Raw genomic sequence first — 16,629 nt, 5'->3', positions numbered from 1 at the left:
GTCGGTGTGCACTGACCCCTCTCGCTCTCCAGGCTTCAGGTTCCTTTTGACCTGCTCTTTGGGGCTGGCGGGGGGAAGCCCACCACCAGCCCCAAAGAGCAGGTCAGGGAGCAGCGGAAAGGCGCAGCGGAGAGGCTCCTGCCATTGCCACGCGTCACGTCTCCAGCCGGGAGAGGGTCGCGGGGGGCTGCTTTAGCCCCGCGCGAGCTCTCCCGGCTGGAGAGGTGACACGCGGCTATGGCAGGAGCCTCTATAGCTGCGCGTCACCTCTGCAGCCAGGAGAGGGTCGCGGGGGGCTGCTTTAGCCCCGTGCGCGCACTCTCCCGGCTGGAGAGGTGACACGGGGCTGTAGAGGTTCCTGCCATAGCCGCGCGTCACCTCTCCAGCCGGGAGAGGGTCGCGGGGCTATGGCATCTTCGCTCCATAGGACGCACACACATTTCCCCTTCATTTTTAAAGGGGAAAAAGTGCGTCCTATAGAGCGAAAAATACGGTAGTTGACTCCACCTCTCATGAGCTCTGGCTGTTGAGCTCCCTGCCTTCTGCTGTACCAGTCCCAATGGGTACCATCCACCACTGTCCAGAATTGGTCACATTTGTATTTCTGGACCATTGACAACCCAGGAAGGAAGGCACTATCCATAGGTTCCCATCTCTGCCTGGAACTTCACAGGCTCCCTGCCCAAACCACTTGTCCCACAGGCTTCTTCAGGGATCACAGCCCACTCCTTGAAGACCACCCAAGGTTTTTGGCTCACCGGCTCGGGACTTCCAGGTCTGCTCTGCTGACAATGCGATGCTGCTGCGGAGAGTAGAGCCACTGGAATGCTGTCAGGGTCCTCTCCTCGATCCGGAAGCGACCTTCCCTCACGTACCTGAAGAGCAGGGAGCACAGCATGGGAACGTTTGTCAGGGCAAGAAGGTGGAACAGCAGCTGAGACACAAGGTGCCATGGAGCAAAGGAGGCCCTGAAGCAGGGGCAGGGATCCTTACTCAGCCGCAGGGCCACGTTCCCTTGCAGAGAACCTTCCAGGGGCTGTGTGCCAATGGTGGGAGGGGCCAGAGACAGAAGTGGGTGGAGCTATGGGAGTGGCTCTTCCCTTTGTACAACAAGCTACGTTCCAGCCATGCAAAAGCAGTGGCATAGCATGGGGGTGCAGGGGGGGCCAGCCGCACCGGGCACAACATCTGGGGGGGCGCGCTCGCACTCGCAGCTCTCTGCCCCTACCAGGCTCACTCACTCTCTCTCAGCGCTGTCACAGATTTCGCAAAAATTTCGCTATTGTCACACGGATCCTCCTCCTAGCCAATCAGGAAGTGGGATCCACTTCCTCATTGGCCGAAAGGCGAATGCATGCAATTGGCTGAGCTGCCAAGCAGGAGGCGGGAGGACTCGAGGAGACGCGGGGAACTGAGTAGAAGCTGCCGCTGCAGGTAAGTCTCTCTGCATTGAAAGGGGACACGTTGGTCTCTCTGCATTGAAAGGGGGCACACTGGTCATTCTGCATGTTGAGCTGACCTAATGGATTGAAGTTTGGTTGGTTCAACAGTGACGAGACAGATTTCAATCTATATGTAGCTGCTCCAGCTCAACATAAGTTGATGTAAGCCAGTGGGTCTAGCAACCTTTAATTTATTTATTTATTTTGCTGAAAGAGTAAGGCAATAGGCATGAAGGTGAATAAACATTATGTTAAGAGTAAAGAAATGGTTATACAATGAAGGGGTGCTAAAAGTGCAGCAAGGCAAGAAAGTGATTTTCTTTTTTTTCTTTTTTTAGAATTTTAGCTCACCGAAATAACTCGACTTCGGCACCACATTATCTTGTATAAGGAGGTCAATCCTGATGAGCAGGTTGCAAACTGGTCAGCTTTAAATTTGCTTCGCTGGGTGTATAAGTGGAAGCTGCAAGAAAGTTTAACTAACTTTGTTGTCACATTAAGAATCTTTCTTACTATCACTGTTTCTACAGCGAGTTGTGAAATAAGTTTCTCAAAACTTAAACTAATTAAAACATATCAGAGATCTACAATGAGCCAAGAAAGACTGAGTAATCTAGCAATACTGTCCATTGAGAGAGACTTTAATGTAGATTTCAATTCCGTTGTTGAAAAATTTGCGCTAATTAAAAGCAGGCGAATTTAAATTAATCTGTATATACAGATTGATATCTTGCACTTCTATTAAAGAATTACAATTAGAGGTACAGGATTGAGGGAGTTGGCTCCATTTAGCCCAGTCTTGGATCATCTCCAGGGTATGGTTCCATTTTGATGTTTAGTTTTTGTTCTTGATATTTTTTGTCGTTTACGATGGTTGTGAGACGACATATAATAGCATGGCCCATGCTAGGTTACTACATTTGTAGATTTGTATTCATAGACCTGCTGAAAATGTGGAGAATGTGTAATGCATGTTCGCACTCAATAAAGTGTTTGAAAATAAACTTGTATTTAGATGCATTTTACTTTAATTACATCAGTATTTTCATAATAAACAATACATGTGCTTAGGGGGTAAGGGTTTCTTTAACTAATCTAGTGGAAGAGACTCGAGTGCTAAAATCCACGGGTTAGGGGGCGCAAATTACTTGCCTTGCCCCGGGTGCTGACAACCCACGCTACGCCACTGTGCAAAAGTCAGAGGTTTCCACACACACGTCCATCGAAGCAAACAAGAGACGTTCTCAGAGTTCAAGGACACATTCCAGCTGGGCAAAAATACTCAAGGAGGCTGTGGGACAAAACTGTGCTTCCATTGGGGTAGAACCCTAGAACAACTAATCCAGTGGAATGATGTGCAGACAGTATGGACCCACCTCTTACCCCTGAACAGTTTCTTATACCAACTGGTCATTTTAAGAATGACTGTTTCATAACTGGTGCTTTTTTCCCCCCTCTTCCCTCCCCGCCCCTTTCCCCTTGTTTGTCATGCTTATTTATTTGTTTATTGCATTTATTCCTCCAAGGAGCTCAAGGTGGTCTACATGGTTCTCCTTTCCTCGTTTAATCCCCTCTGCAGCCCTGTGGGTGTCAGGGACTTGAATGAGGAGGAATGGTGAAGACCGCCTTCCCCTCCTCCTGAACATTCCAGAGGAGAGGAAGACAGTATAGATTTACAACGGTGGTTTGCAGAAGGTCACGGCTCAGAGGGGCAAAGCTGGGAAATAACGGGAGAAGAAGAGAGGAAAGCAGAGCCGGAGCAGCTGGCTGACACATTATCACTAGAAAACATTCCAGACCCCTCTCCCAGAACCCAGCGAGCATTGAAAGTAGGAGAACAAAAAGCTAAGAGGCAAATGGCCCTAAGCGGCTACCGTAAGGGGGGGTGCTGTTGACGAGTGAGAAGGTAAGGGGGTGGAGTTTACTCGGAGCAATGCCATTACTCCAAGAGGAAGCATTTCTAAGCCTCTCTCTGTGAATATTAAATAAAAGACTTTGGTAAGAGCTTTTCATGTTATCTATCCCTGGCAGCCTGCCTTGGGGAGAGGGGGTCGAATTCCCTGATGCCTGACAGTGTGGTAGGTTAGGCTGAGAGGCAGTGACTGCCCCCACAAGGTCCTCCAGCAAGTTTCATCTTCTTATATCTCTATCCTGCCTTTCTTCTGCTATGGAACCCACAGTGATGTGCATGGAGTTGCCAGGTGGTCACCCACACAGGCCTGACCATAGGAAGCTGCCTTATACTGAGACAGACCATTAGGCCATCTAGCTAAGCACAGCCTGCACCAGGTATCTTCAACCTGTTCAGACCCAGGAGGACCCACCTTTAGCCCAAACATGCATCTGGAGACCCATTACTTTTACCATGTATTTGCACTCTTTTTGTGACCCACTTTGGTTCAAGCCATGAACCACTTGTGAGTCCCAACCCACCAGTTGTAGGGCAGTGGTCTACACTGACTGACGGAAGCTTTCCAGGGGTTGGAAGAAGAGTTGGTGGGACTTGGTCCTTTGGGGGCCCTACCCTTTAAGTCACTCAAGGTAAAAGTCACTAAAGGCATGCAACATCCCTACTCTAAAACCACTTCTTTAATTTGGCATAAATGATAACCACAGCTTTCACCATTCTGCTCTCCTTTAACTCCAACACAAACCTACCTGGGTTTGGTGTGTCAGTCATTGAAAATATGCATTGGGTGCTGGGGTGCAAAGGAAGACGAATTTTATATTAAAGAATTTTTAAGTGAACAAGCCTGGTAACCTTAGAGCAGCTTCATGTGGCATTGGGAGACTTGAATCCCTAACCAGTTCCATAAACATCAGCTCATGAAATTTATCAGGGACCACATTGTTCAATCTCATGCAACTGAACCTTTGATTGAATTTGAACAAACATTATTAGCAGTGGGAAAGGGACAGTGTCTGTGACTTAATAGGAATTCAAAGAGGACAGAAGAAAAACTGGAAATAGGACTTGAATATAGCAACAGCAGACCCTGTCTGGGTGAGTCAGTGAACCAAAAAAAATTAAAACCGCAGCAGCCGGTATTCGTGAAATTCCAATGAAAACATTGTACTGCTGGCACAGAACACTGCCACAGCTGGCGCATAGAACATCTGCTTGTAGCCCTAACTTCTGGGGCAGTGATGTTAAAGGCACTTTGGGTGGTATTCAGCCTTTCTAGATGGTGGTCCAAGAGGAAATCTCTGTGGTAGTTAAGGAACAGGTTGTTTGTGTGCCTGAGTTGTTTTTATCGTCAGCAGTGGAGCTAGAGCATAGCCATCACACAGAGATTGTACAGAGAGATCTTAGGGTCATACTCAATTAAGTTTCAATCAGAGCAGACGCACCGAAATCAATGGCCCTAAGTTAGTCATGTCCATTCCTTTTGGTGAGTGTACTCTGGGCATGACTAACACCAGATAAAACCCATAATATGTGAAGCTGCTCTTCCAAGGAACCTCACACAGCGCCTGGTGTTTCACGGACTCTTGAATTTATTTTCCTTCTCAAAGGGCAGAGCAATCTCCCTGGATTTTATGAAGATGTTGCGAAGCATGAATCACCATTTTTAAATCACCCAGGGTACTAGACTAGCAAGGTATCCACAGCTAAACATGGCTGTCATTTCTCCGGTGATGCTTTAAAATCGTTTTGAAATCTCCATGGAAGGAGAAATGTGGGGTAGGGAGAGGCCAGAATCTCTTCTTGGCATTAAGAGAAAATGTTCTTTCTGGATAGGCCATCTCTGAACAGAAGACATAGAATCAGAGTGGTACAGTTGCAAGGGAACAAAAGGGGTCATCTAGTCCAACCCCTTGCAAAGCAGGAATCACGGCTAAAGCATCCCAGACATATATGAGGGTGTGGCAAGCAGCCCTTAAAAAAATCAATATGAGGTCAGGCTTTTAAATCAGCAAGGGTGATGAGCCAGAGCTTGTGATGTCAGTGTTGCCATCTTGCCTCTCAAAAGCAGCTCTTGAGCCAAATGGCTATTATGGCCTGGATAATGGAGGTAGCACACAAGGTTTCAACTCCCGTGTTCTGGCCCAGTGCTAGATTCAATGGGGAAAGTGGTGCAACAAGGCTGATTCAAGGTTACAGCACCACGGACAGCTCCACACAAGCAACTTGCTCCAACAAAGGCTGGGGGCAGACTGAGGCCTTTTCAGTCTCTGTCTCCGGGCTACCTCCTCCAGGCTCCACCCCCTTATGGGAACCCCAGAGCCTCAGAAGACCAACCCTCTGGCCTGCACTGCTGAGTAGATGGTGTGCAATAGAAGGCACCTGGCTCTTCACAGACTGTCCAAGTGTCCCTATTTTCCAGGGACATCCCTGATTTAGAGAAGCCGTTCCAGTTTCTGATTTGATCCCGGAATGTCCCACTTTCCCTTAGGATGTCCTTATTTTCATTGGAGAAATGTTGGAGGGTATGAAGTTATCCGACTCCCAAGCCACCTGAAGGCAATCCTGTATAGGAAATTTTTTATGTTTAATGCTTTATTATGTTTTTATATATGTCGGAATCTGCCCAAAGTGGCTGGAGCAATCCAGTAAGATGTGTGGGATATAAATAGTAAAATTATAATTATGGAATGGGACATCCCTATTTTCATTGGAGAAATGTTGGAGGGTACCGTATTTTTCCATCTGTAAGAGGGGACTCAGATTTAAGAAAATGGGGGGCTATGGCCCCATGTATAAGATACCCCCTAATTTTTGACATTATTTTTAGGAAGAAAACCTAGTCTTATACGGGAAAATACGGTATGTCTTCAGGGGAAGATTCCTTAGAATCCAGGCTCTGGTCTTAAAGGGCCTGGTAGTTTGGGATGTTCCTCTGGGGACATCAGCCTTGGGTGTAGGTGTCCCCCTCTTTCTTCAGGAGCCTGGTCTAAGCCCTGACACTGAGCTGCCTCTCCATCAGGTGACCCTGCAGCCTCCAACCCTCCCAAAGAAGACTGGAAAGAGGAGGTGTCAGAAGCTGAAAGGGTAACAGGACTTAGTGAGTGGAGAGAGTTGGTGGCAGAAATAAGTCCAGAATCAGAGGCAGAAGCTGGAGCAGGAGAGCAAGGAGGTCAAGAGGCAGAGATGAGTCAGGCCGGTGAAGAGTTATGAGTGTCTCCGCCTTCTGCTGCTACAAGCTCCCCTCCCTGCTGGTCTCCCAGTACCAGGAGAAGCATGAAGAAGGCAGAGGAGAAGCCAGCTTCATGCAGGCACAGTCTAAGAATGCTTGGGGGAAACCCTGGAGAGGAGGGGACTTAGGCTGCCGTGGGGAGGCAGGGACCTTCAGTCTCAGCAACTGCTAAATGGAGGGCAAAACGTACCAGAGATGAGTTGCTTGCACTCCACCAACTCTGTGCCAATTGTGTTTTTGCCAGGGAAGAGTTCACTCCAACTTGCAAGGTCTGATTTACTGCTAGCTCGCTTCCGATACCACATGAACTGGGGTCAAAGTAAAAATTAATGGACTATGCAGAATTAGATAAAATGACAGGAAGGATTCGAAACCTGTGGGACCAGAGAGTCACAGAAGATTGGAAGAAATATACGAACTATTTGAAGAGCAACTGAAATCAACAAATTACGCTAGTAGGACTACAAGAAGTTTTGTAAGGAGAAATATATGAAATATTGCAAAGAAAAGAAAGAATAGAGATAACAGGTTTGATAGTGAAATGTAATAGTGGAAGTAAGAAATGTATATTAGGTGATTAGATTGGAAAATTTTCAGATGTGAATGATGGAAGTAAAAAATGGTGTAAGAACTGAAAGTATGTTTAATTACTGTTGAAAATGATATGTTGAAAAATTAATAAAAAATTATACAAAAAAAAAAGAAAATGTCAGCAATAATAATAAAAAAGAACTGGGGTCAAAGTAAATCCTGAAGGCTCGTAATAACAGCCGATCTAACACCAACCTGAGGCTTTTTGCGCTAACTAGAAGCCATGTTTGAGCACTCTGCACCCAGTGCTAAAGCCACTTAAGGATTCAGTCACCCATCACTGCCATACTCTGAAATTTCCTACATCACAGAAGTTTGCACTGGCTGTCTCCCAGACAGAAAAAAATGGATCACAGCTCCTAGTAGACCTAGCATTGACCTTTATGTGTAAAGGCTTGCCATTTCATTCCTATGATTGCCTTGACAAAACCACACAGCGAGTCCTTTCTTCAGCTGTGGATTATTTCAGAAGGTGCCAGAGCAATGCCCCTCGAATCTCGTTCTGAATGTCACGGCAGATGCCGGCGCTTATTAAGCAACGTTAAGATGAATCAAGGCTTGTTATGCCAATTAAGGGCTGCTTCTCCGCCTATGTGCGAGCAAAAATATCTGTAATTACAACTGTTCCTTTGCTTTAGAGAAGGAACAAAGGCATGTTCCACGACTTCCACTTGGCAATCAGGAACATTAGTTAGTACCAACTCATTTGCATATGAAATGTTTACGGGCAAATGATTCCTTGTTAAAGAATAATTATACTTGTCTCTCTCTCTCTCTCTCTCTCTCTCTCTTTCTCTCTCTCTCTTTGTCTTTCGGCGCACGCGCCCCATTCCTTCTGGAGAAGAAAAAGCAGAAATCAAAACCAAATCTAATTGGAAAGATGGCGTCTCTTTCCAGGGGGAAAGAGGGGGAAATGGAGACTACAGCTGGCAAGGCAGTGATGTGGGGGTCAAAGGTCAGGATCAGAGGTCAAAGCAAGCTTGGTTTTTTTACATTTTTTCATTTTTAGTTACTGGTGCCAAGGCTAGATTATCATGTTCCTTTTGCATATGTATTATAGAAGCAACTGAAAATGCAGGGGGGAAATAGTAATCAGTTTATTATTATTATTATTATTATTATTATTATTATTATTATGGGGGACAGGGAATATGTGTAGCCCAGCAGTGGAGTCTGAACTGATTTGTTGGTTGGATTCACTGGCTGCTGCCAAGTCAAGGAGCCGTAGAGAAGAGAGGAAGGGTGTCAGTAAATAGGATCAGACTCAAAGATTGGAGCTTCTCCTAGATGTAGCTTTGTCGCTGGACCCCTTGCATCAGCCTTCTGCACCAGCTGGGACCCTCTCCTGAACAGGAGTCACCTAGCCACAGTTACTCATGTCATCTTCACAGAACATTGGAATCAGAATGTGAAGGAACCTCAAAGAGCATCTAGCCCAACCCTTCCACCCAATGCAGGAAAAATCCTCTGTGACAGCTGTGTGTGATAGCCTCTGCCTTAAATACTCTAATCAAAGAGAGTCCACAACTTCTGCTTAGAGACAGTCTTCATTTTCTGATTCAGTAAGCAATGTAAAGGTAAAGGTAAAGGGACCCCTGACCATTAGGTCCAGTCGCGGACGACTCTGGGGTTGCGGCGCTCATCTCGCTTCATTGGCCGAGGGAGCCGGTGTACAGCTTCTGGGTCATGTGGCCAGCATGACTAAGCCGCTTCTGGCGAACCAGAGTAGCACACGGAAACGCTGCTTACCTTCCTGCCAGAGCGGTACCTATTTATCTATTTGCACTGTGACGTGCTTTTGAACTGCTAGGTTGGCAGGAGCAGGGACCAAACAACGGGAGCTCACCCCGTCACAGGGATTCGAACCGCCGACCTTCTGATCGGCAAGTTCTAGGCTCTGTGGTTTAACCCACAGTGCCACCCAAGTGCAAGTAACCAATGTACATTGTGCTAAATAATAAGCATGCTGTCCGTTGGCCTTGCTTTTCTCCAGCTTTTTCAGTGAATGCAGGTGGGAGCAGGAAAGCAGGCAGGCAGACTAGATAGACCAGGGATCACCGATATTCATGGACCTGCAGGCACATTTTAAATTTTGAAAAAGGTCCTTGGGCACCAGTCACAAAATGTCTATTGGCACAGGGCCAACACCCAAAAAGGCTGCCAGCGGCATGTGGCATAGATGTGAGATAGAAGACCAATTGTAGCTTATGCGTACGTATATATGAGAGAGAAGTATTCAGTGCTGCAAACTCTGGCCACCACTAGAGTCTCCAGCAGATGACTGCAAAGGGAAGGCAATTTGAAGCAGAACAGCACTCTCTGGCTCTGTGTTGGGTTGTTGTGTTCTCATTTGGCATTTTTGCATTGTGAACTGTCCTGTGACCTTCAGATGAAGGGCGGTATACAAATTTAATAAATAATAATAATATTGTTTGAAATTGCAGGTGGCTGCCGTGCTTCCCAGGTGCCACCTTGCCCTCGTTTTTTAATGGCTCCTAAATAATAACAACAATAGTGCAACAAAATCCCCTGCCAAATGTCAAGGGGCAGCGAGTTCCACAGATTATTTATATACTGTTCGACAGGAAGGAACCCTCATAAGCAGTTTACTCTCTCTGCCTGTCTGTCTGTCTGTCTGTCTGTCTGATGCCACATTAAAATTATCCCCCCAAAAAGATGGTGAGAGTAATATTCTCCCTCTTTGATACTGTTTGCTCTTCGCACACAAAATGCAATCTGCAGAAATGAATTGTTTTGCAAACAGGAGCTGATTTCCTGAAATTGCTTGAAATCCCCCCCCCCCCCTCAAATTGACTTGTTTTGATTCAATCCTAATTCCTAGCCCCGCCGTAGGCAGCAGAGGGCGCTGAGGGAGCAGCTGAAAAGCATTCCGTTTTAGGAGCCTCTTTCTCAGATGTGAAGGGGGGGGTGTGCCTGTTAGGTGTGATTCAACCCCCTTCAAGAACCTCATTGGTTTAAGGCTCCCTTCCTTTGTATTGGTGGAGACGTGTTTCATTCAAACGCATGAGACGCCGACAGAACGTCATACTGCTACGAGCAGCTTGAATCAGGCAATTCAGCCCATTCATCACGTCACGGCTGCCGTTGTTTGGGAGGAGGCGTCAAGGACACTTGGTCTCAGGATGCTCTCTACCTGAGTATTGAGAGGGAAGCATGAAGCAAGAGCAGCAGAGCAAACAGGGTGATATGTGGCTCCCGTAAACAGAATAATATGGGGCTGAGAACTCTAGCAACAGAGAATCCTGTCCGGGGGTTGGGCAGCTTCCTTTGTTCCTAAAGCTGGAGGCGTGTGTCATTCTTACGCATCGAAATATTGCTTTATAGGGCAGGGAGCTGGCAATGGTTTAGAGATGCAGACTGCATCTGCACAACATGCAGGAAGCCCACCCTTAAACCATGAGTTCGCTGTTAATGTATTAGGCTTTTTAAATGTTCTATAAGGATCTGCAACTGGAAGCAACCAGACCTGAGACTTCCCCAGTCCAGAGTCACGATGTGAAATGAGCAGTGGGTGTGATTATGGCATATAAGGAAATGAAAAGGGGCAGCCTTGGTCCAAGCCGACCTATGGCGCTGGTTGCTGTCCAAGGTTCTGAAATATTTGCCGTGCTGTCAGTTTGGGCTCTGACCCGATTTAACGGCTTTAAACTTAGCGAATTCATCAATCTGAAGAAATGTCTATATGCCTAAAACAATGGCTTAGGAGAAGGAAGACAGGCTTATTTCCTGAGCCAAGTTCTAACTCTTCAGCCATACAGCCTACACACCCTTGTCTTCCTGTGCCACTATTTTTCTTTAAGAAAACTAAGCACGCAAGTTCCTAGCAGCGGGTATGCACTCTGCACATGCCTCAGAGGCCCTCTTCCTTGCACTTTACACGTGCTAACGCAGTGGTCGGTGCAATTGCAGTCGTTTGGGTCCTGCCTTCCCAAGTCTTCCTGCCTACGATTCAAAGGTGGAAGCACATTCAGCCAAAACCGGGCTGGCCTTCAAGGATTACATAATTTTCTAAAAGCTGCAGCCCAGAAAAATAACAACATCTCATCACCTTGTCACAGGGCAGCAAGGTGAGATATCAAACCAGTGAGAACAAAAAAAAAAAAAACCCTAAACTAAACTAAACTAAAAGTGGTTAGCCTATTTTTGGCCTACAGGCCAAAGTTTGTGCAAGCATTAGCACACTGTACAGAAAAAGAGAGGGGCAGACAGAGAAAGAGGGGGGTTAAGAAGACCCACCCACAGCCCCACTGTTCTTTCACTGAGCCATCTGGTCAGCAAAAGTGCAGGGGGGGGGTATTCCTCCCAGTTGCACTGCTGCACTGGAAGAAGAGAAGCTCACCACTATCAAACTGATCCGTTTTTCAGATGCTGTGGAAATGCTGTGCATTTAATCCTGGGTCTACCCAGTCCTAGTCAAAAACTCTAAACAACACACCAGCAGCATCATTATAAGTCTCCAATAGAGAAACTCGCTGCCTCTATGGTCTGGAAGGGCTCTATAGCTAAGTGGTTAGGGCACCCACATTGCATGCAGAAGGTCCCAGGTTCAATCCCTGGCATCTCATGGTAAGGCTGGGAAAGATTCCCTGCCTGAAACCCCCTAATAGCTGCTGCCAGTCAGTGTAGACAATATGGAACTAGATGGACCAATGGTCTCAACTCAGTAGAAGACAGCATCCTACGCTCCTCCTTTTAAAAGTAGGTGAATTTCTGACTTCAGGTAGCAATCCCTCTCCAACATTACAGATAAATCTCCTTCCTCTAGAGCAGCGGTTCTCAACCTGTGGGTCCCCAGATGTTGTTGGACTACAACTCCCATCATCCCTGAGCTCTGGCCTTGCAAGCTAGGGGTGATGGGAGTTGTAGTCCAACGACATCTGGGGACCCACAGGTTGAGAAAGGCTGCTCTAGAGTGTCCCAGGTGGGATCCTGCTGTCCGCCCACCCCCTCTCTCTTTAAGACCTTAAAACCTGCTCCTTTTGGACAGGAACTCTCAAGATTCACAGAGGTGCTTCTGCTTCCTCTAAAAAAATCGCCCCTCTCCTTGCCTCATCCTCAAGACAGAAAGGGATTATTTATCAAATAGGATGGTTCCTTACACCAAGTCAGAGTACTAATCTAGCTCATTTTTGCCCTTAATTCCAAAAAGGGGGGCATTGCTCCCTTGGTTTCATAAACTCATCCCCAGTGTTTCCCATCTCCTAAAAAGCATTATTCACAGTTAGCCCTTCCATTTCCAGTTGGAAATGCAAGGAGAAAGAAGGTACTTTTTACCATATGGGGTGGTCATGCAATAAGGTAAAGGCTTTTTGGGAGATGATTTATAATGCATTGAAGAAAATGTTTAAAAATACATTTGTTAAAAAACCAGAGGCCTTTCTGTTAGGTATAGTAGGTGAAGCGATACCTAGAGAAGATAAACGACTGTTTATATATGCAACAACAGCAGCGAGAGTATCGCTAGCCCAGAATTGGAAACAAGAAGAAGTACCACCGAAAGAAGAATGGCGGACGAAATTGATGGACTATGTGGAGATGGCGAAATTGACAAGGAAGATCTGAAACCAGGAAGATCAAGTATTTGAAAAAGACTGGAATAAATTTTTACATTACTTAAAGGACTACTGTAAACATGTAAAATCACTGGCAGGAATGTGAAGATGCTTCTAATGTGAAATTCTTATTATATGCTTTTTTCCTAATGGGAAAATTAGTAACTGAGTAATTTAAAAGTATGCAGATAACTTTGTTTTATAGAATGGACCCAGGGAGGGAAGTCTGGTAGGTTCTAAGGAATCTTTTAAATTTTTTGGATGTGTGAAATGGTTAATGTCAATATATACAAAAAAGTGGAAACTAATTAAAAAAATTATAATAAATAAATTCACAGTTAGCCCAGCTCACAGTCACACAATATAATCCAAAACAGTCGCAATACTCAAAACCAACTATTTAGATTAATTCAATGAAATGCATTAAATCAGTCCAGCAATACCAGCTTCTCAAAGTGTGAGGGTCATTTGCACATCCAGCAAACACACACACACACACACACGCTTCTTAGCACACCCCCCAAGGAAATCCCACTGCCCCCAGATGGTGGTCCTGAACTACTGGTCCACAGTGATTGGCTGCGTCTCCCCAGAGATTCAAGTGAAGGGTCTTTCCTCATCTGTACCTGGAGATGTTGGACTTTGAACCTGGGACCTCCTGCCTGCAGAGCAGGTGTCCTAACACTGAGCCTGTCCTTTGTGGATCCTGCACACACACACACACACACAGTGGCGCAGCCTGGACCCTCCCCTTCCTGGCAGGAGTTTGCAGAGGCGCTGCTCTCCTCACCAGCCGGCATCGTTCCTGCATCACTTTGTCTCCTTGTTTCTCACTCACCATCGCACCAGCTCCCATTTCTTCTCCCCCGGTCCTTTCTTCTTCGTAGCCATGGTGCCTCCTCCTCCTCTCGAGATCTTGGGGAAAAGGGACCAGCTCTAACCTAGCCCAAGGATGCTCTGCCTTCAGCCAGGGACAAATAGAGGGTGTTTTTGCAGCAGCAGCAGCAGCAGCTACTCAGCAGCCAAACCAGGTACTCAGTTGGTGCATCAAGAAGCAGCAAAACTGCTGAGGGAGCCTGCCTTAACCTCCCAGTCCTGGCCTCAGGCACGCAAGCCAGGTCCCAGTGGAAGTCAGGGAAGGTAAAGCTCAGAGATTTTTGCCTTCCCTAGAGGTTCAGGCTGGATGCATTCTGGAGGGTTGACCTTGGAGCTCAAGCCCACAAGCCAGGGCACCCCCAGTGATCATTCAGAAAGGAGCAGATTATGGGGCATAGGCATCATAGATTTACAGAATCACAGAACTGTAGAGTTGTAAGGGATCCCAGGGGCATCCAGTCCAGCCCCCTGCAATGCAGGAATCTACCTTATGCTGCGTTGCCTCCAACTAATTTTTACAAAGAAATCACTGGACCCAAGTTAGCCATGCCTATTATTTTCAGCATGTCTGCTTTGAGGAGGACTAGCCCTGGAGACAACCCAGTAAGTCGGTCTATTGGTCCATGATTGTAGCCCCATGTGGTCTGCACTGACTGGCAGCAGCTCTCCCAGATTGGAGGCTGGTCCTCTAGGGAAAATGGGGCACTGCCCCACCAACCTCAGTCTGCCTTCAGCTAGTCCCCACCTGCATATCGCTGAGTAACAGTACAATCCTAGCCATGTTTACTCAGAAGCAAGTCTTGTTGAATTCAATGGGGCTTGCTCCCAAGCAAGCAGGGTTAAACCTGCAGCCAAAATCCACTTTGCACAGGCCAGCAAAAGCAAGACTCATTTTATTCCTGCAGTCATGATGGGGCTAGGATTTAAATGCTTTCCTGAAATGAAAACCTGCACATGTTCAGAGTACAGTGGTACCTCGGGTTACAGGCGCTTCAGGTTACATATGCGTCAGGTCACAGACTCTGCTAACCTAGAAATAGTACCTTGGGTTAAGAACCTTGCTTCAGGATGAGAACAGAAATTGTGCGGTGGTGGCATGGCAGCAGCGGGAGGCCCCCTAAAGTGGTACCTCAGATTAAGAACAGTTTCAGGTTAAGAATGGACCTCCAGAACAAATTATGTTCTTAACCCGAGGTACCACTGTATGTCTTTGACCAAGGCTGAGAAACTGGGTTTCGCTTTTTGCTTTAACAGTTCGGGGGGGGGGTACACAGAAGTGAGGAGCTTTTTTGATACCACATTCATCCGTTCTGGGCAACCTTCCCATGGCCATAGGTGGGTGTGTCCTGTGCAAAAGTGGGCGGAGCAATAATGTGACTGTTGCCTTTGTGCAGAGGCTAGTATCTACACACACTCACAAGCATGCCTGTCTATCTTCCATCCAGGCAAGGAAGTAGCATCATTACAGTCCAAGGACAACTTCCAGCCAGGCAAAAGCACTTGAAGAAGGGGCAAAGCAGGACCAGTGACATATATTGCCTGCGGAAAAGGGGAGTGGCCTGGGAAAAGCCAGGAGGGTCAGATAGAGAGGGCTGGAGAACCCAACCCCACCCCCCAGCTCTGAGCTCCTCCATTCCTGCTTTATCTTGTCAGGGATGTAGAAACCATTGCAATGCATTGAACATTGGGAGGGAGCAGAGACAGGAATGTTAATGGTGTGCTTCACAGGTGAAATGTTAACAGTGTGCTTCACAGGAGAAGTAATCCACATGGTTCTCCAAAGCAAGTACCAGCGAGACAATGTTGAGTCCAGGGCCTAAAATGACCTGGCTGTAACCATGGATTCAGGTAGGATTCTGGCTCTTGCAAGTTACAGTGCGGTTTGCTCATGAATGCAGAGGATGCCAGTGTTCAAGAAGTTGTTTCCTCCAAGTGGGAAGCCTCTCTTCCCTGATCGCAGGATAGCTGGAAGCTCTGAAAGAGAGGCATTATCACTGATTTCTGCTGCCTCTTTTAATTTGTGCTTTGCTGGTTTAATGCTACCTGATATTTCAAAGTGTGTTTTTATTGTTATTATATTTTATTTTCATGTAAGCCACTTCTAACATTGTTTGAAAAGTGGAATAAACACACACACACACACACACACACCCCTGAAAAATATAGTGGTACCTCGGGTTACATGTGCTTCAGGTTACAGACTCCGCTAACCCAGACATATTACCTCAGGTTAAGAACTTTGCTTCAGGATGAGAACAGAAATTGTGCTCTGGCGGCATGGCAGCAGTAGGAGGCCCCATTAGCTAAAGTGGTGCTTCAGGTTAAGAACAGTTTCAGGTTAAGAACAGACCTCCAGAACAAATTAAGTTCTTAACCTAAGGTACCACTGTATATCTATGGTAGGTTTAACTACATCAAGGATTTGAAAAGTGAAGTTTGTAATTCCCTTCTATGTCACCAGAGGTCAGTATCGCATAAAGAAAACAGTTTTAATGTACAACACCAATCAGTGATGAGTCCAGGGATACTATATATCGTCAGCAAACCCTTAAAACATGTATTATTCAAACTCAGGGAAAATTTCTATGCACTCTTGGTACTTCTGAACCAACAGCCAAAGAGCCAAAGAAGTTTTATGTTGTGTCCTCCTCACAGGGAGAAGGAAATATACAGTAAAGGATTTTCTTCTTTGTTACAGAGTTCCCGCCCAAAGGAGGCAAAGGAAGTGACCACACAGAGAAGGAACTCTCTGCATACTAGCCCTGTGCTTGTCTAGCAAAACATGCATTTGTGGTTTGGTCTGCAAACCCCACACTAAGGGCAGCAGGCTAGCTTAGTAGGCCCAGGGCAAAGCCGAACAGCACATGCACAGCTCTCTCTTACTTGCAAGGAGAAAGACCATCAGCTTAGGTAGTGGAGGCCCATCTATTAGGGCGAATAAAACTCAGCCCCACTGACCTCATTCTGCCTTCAGCCAATCCATATCTTCCAGCCTTCTTACTTACAACC

The 16,629-nt window shown here is 46.5% G+C and overlaps 1 protein-coding gene across 1 annotated transcript in view; it reads right to left on the bottom strand.

Moving 5' to 3' along the window:
- Nucleotides 1-13,687, bottom strand: part of RAP1GAP2 (RAP1 GTPase activating protein 2) — a 194,054-nt gene extending 180,367 nt beyond the window's left edge. The window contains exons 1-2 of the mRNA XM_080982917.1: nt 13,583-13,687; nt 759-875 (exon numbers count right to left, since the gene is read on the bottom strand). Coding sequence (XP_080839043.1) covers nt 759-875; nt 13,583-13,635 — 170 coding nt within the window. The 5' untranslated portion in view covers nt 13,636-13,687. The remainder of the gene's footprint in view (nt 1-758; nt 876-13,582) is intronic.
- Between the last annotated feature and the right edge of the window lie 2,942 nt (nt 13,688-16,629).

This window comes from Podarcis pityusensis, assembly GCF_964106645.2.
Source record: "Podarcis pityusensis genome assembly, chromosome: 15".
Lineage (NCBI taxonomy): Eukaryota > Metazoa > Chordata > Lepidosauria > Squamata > Lacertidae > Podarcis > Podarcis pityusensis.
The sequence above is the reverse complement of the archived record's forward strand: the minus strand, read 5'-3'. Positions and strand labels throughout refer to the sequence as shown.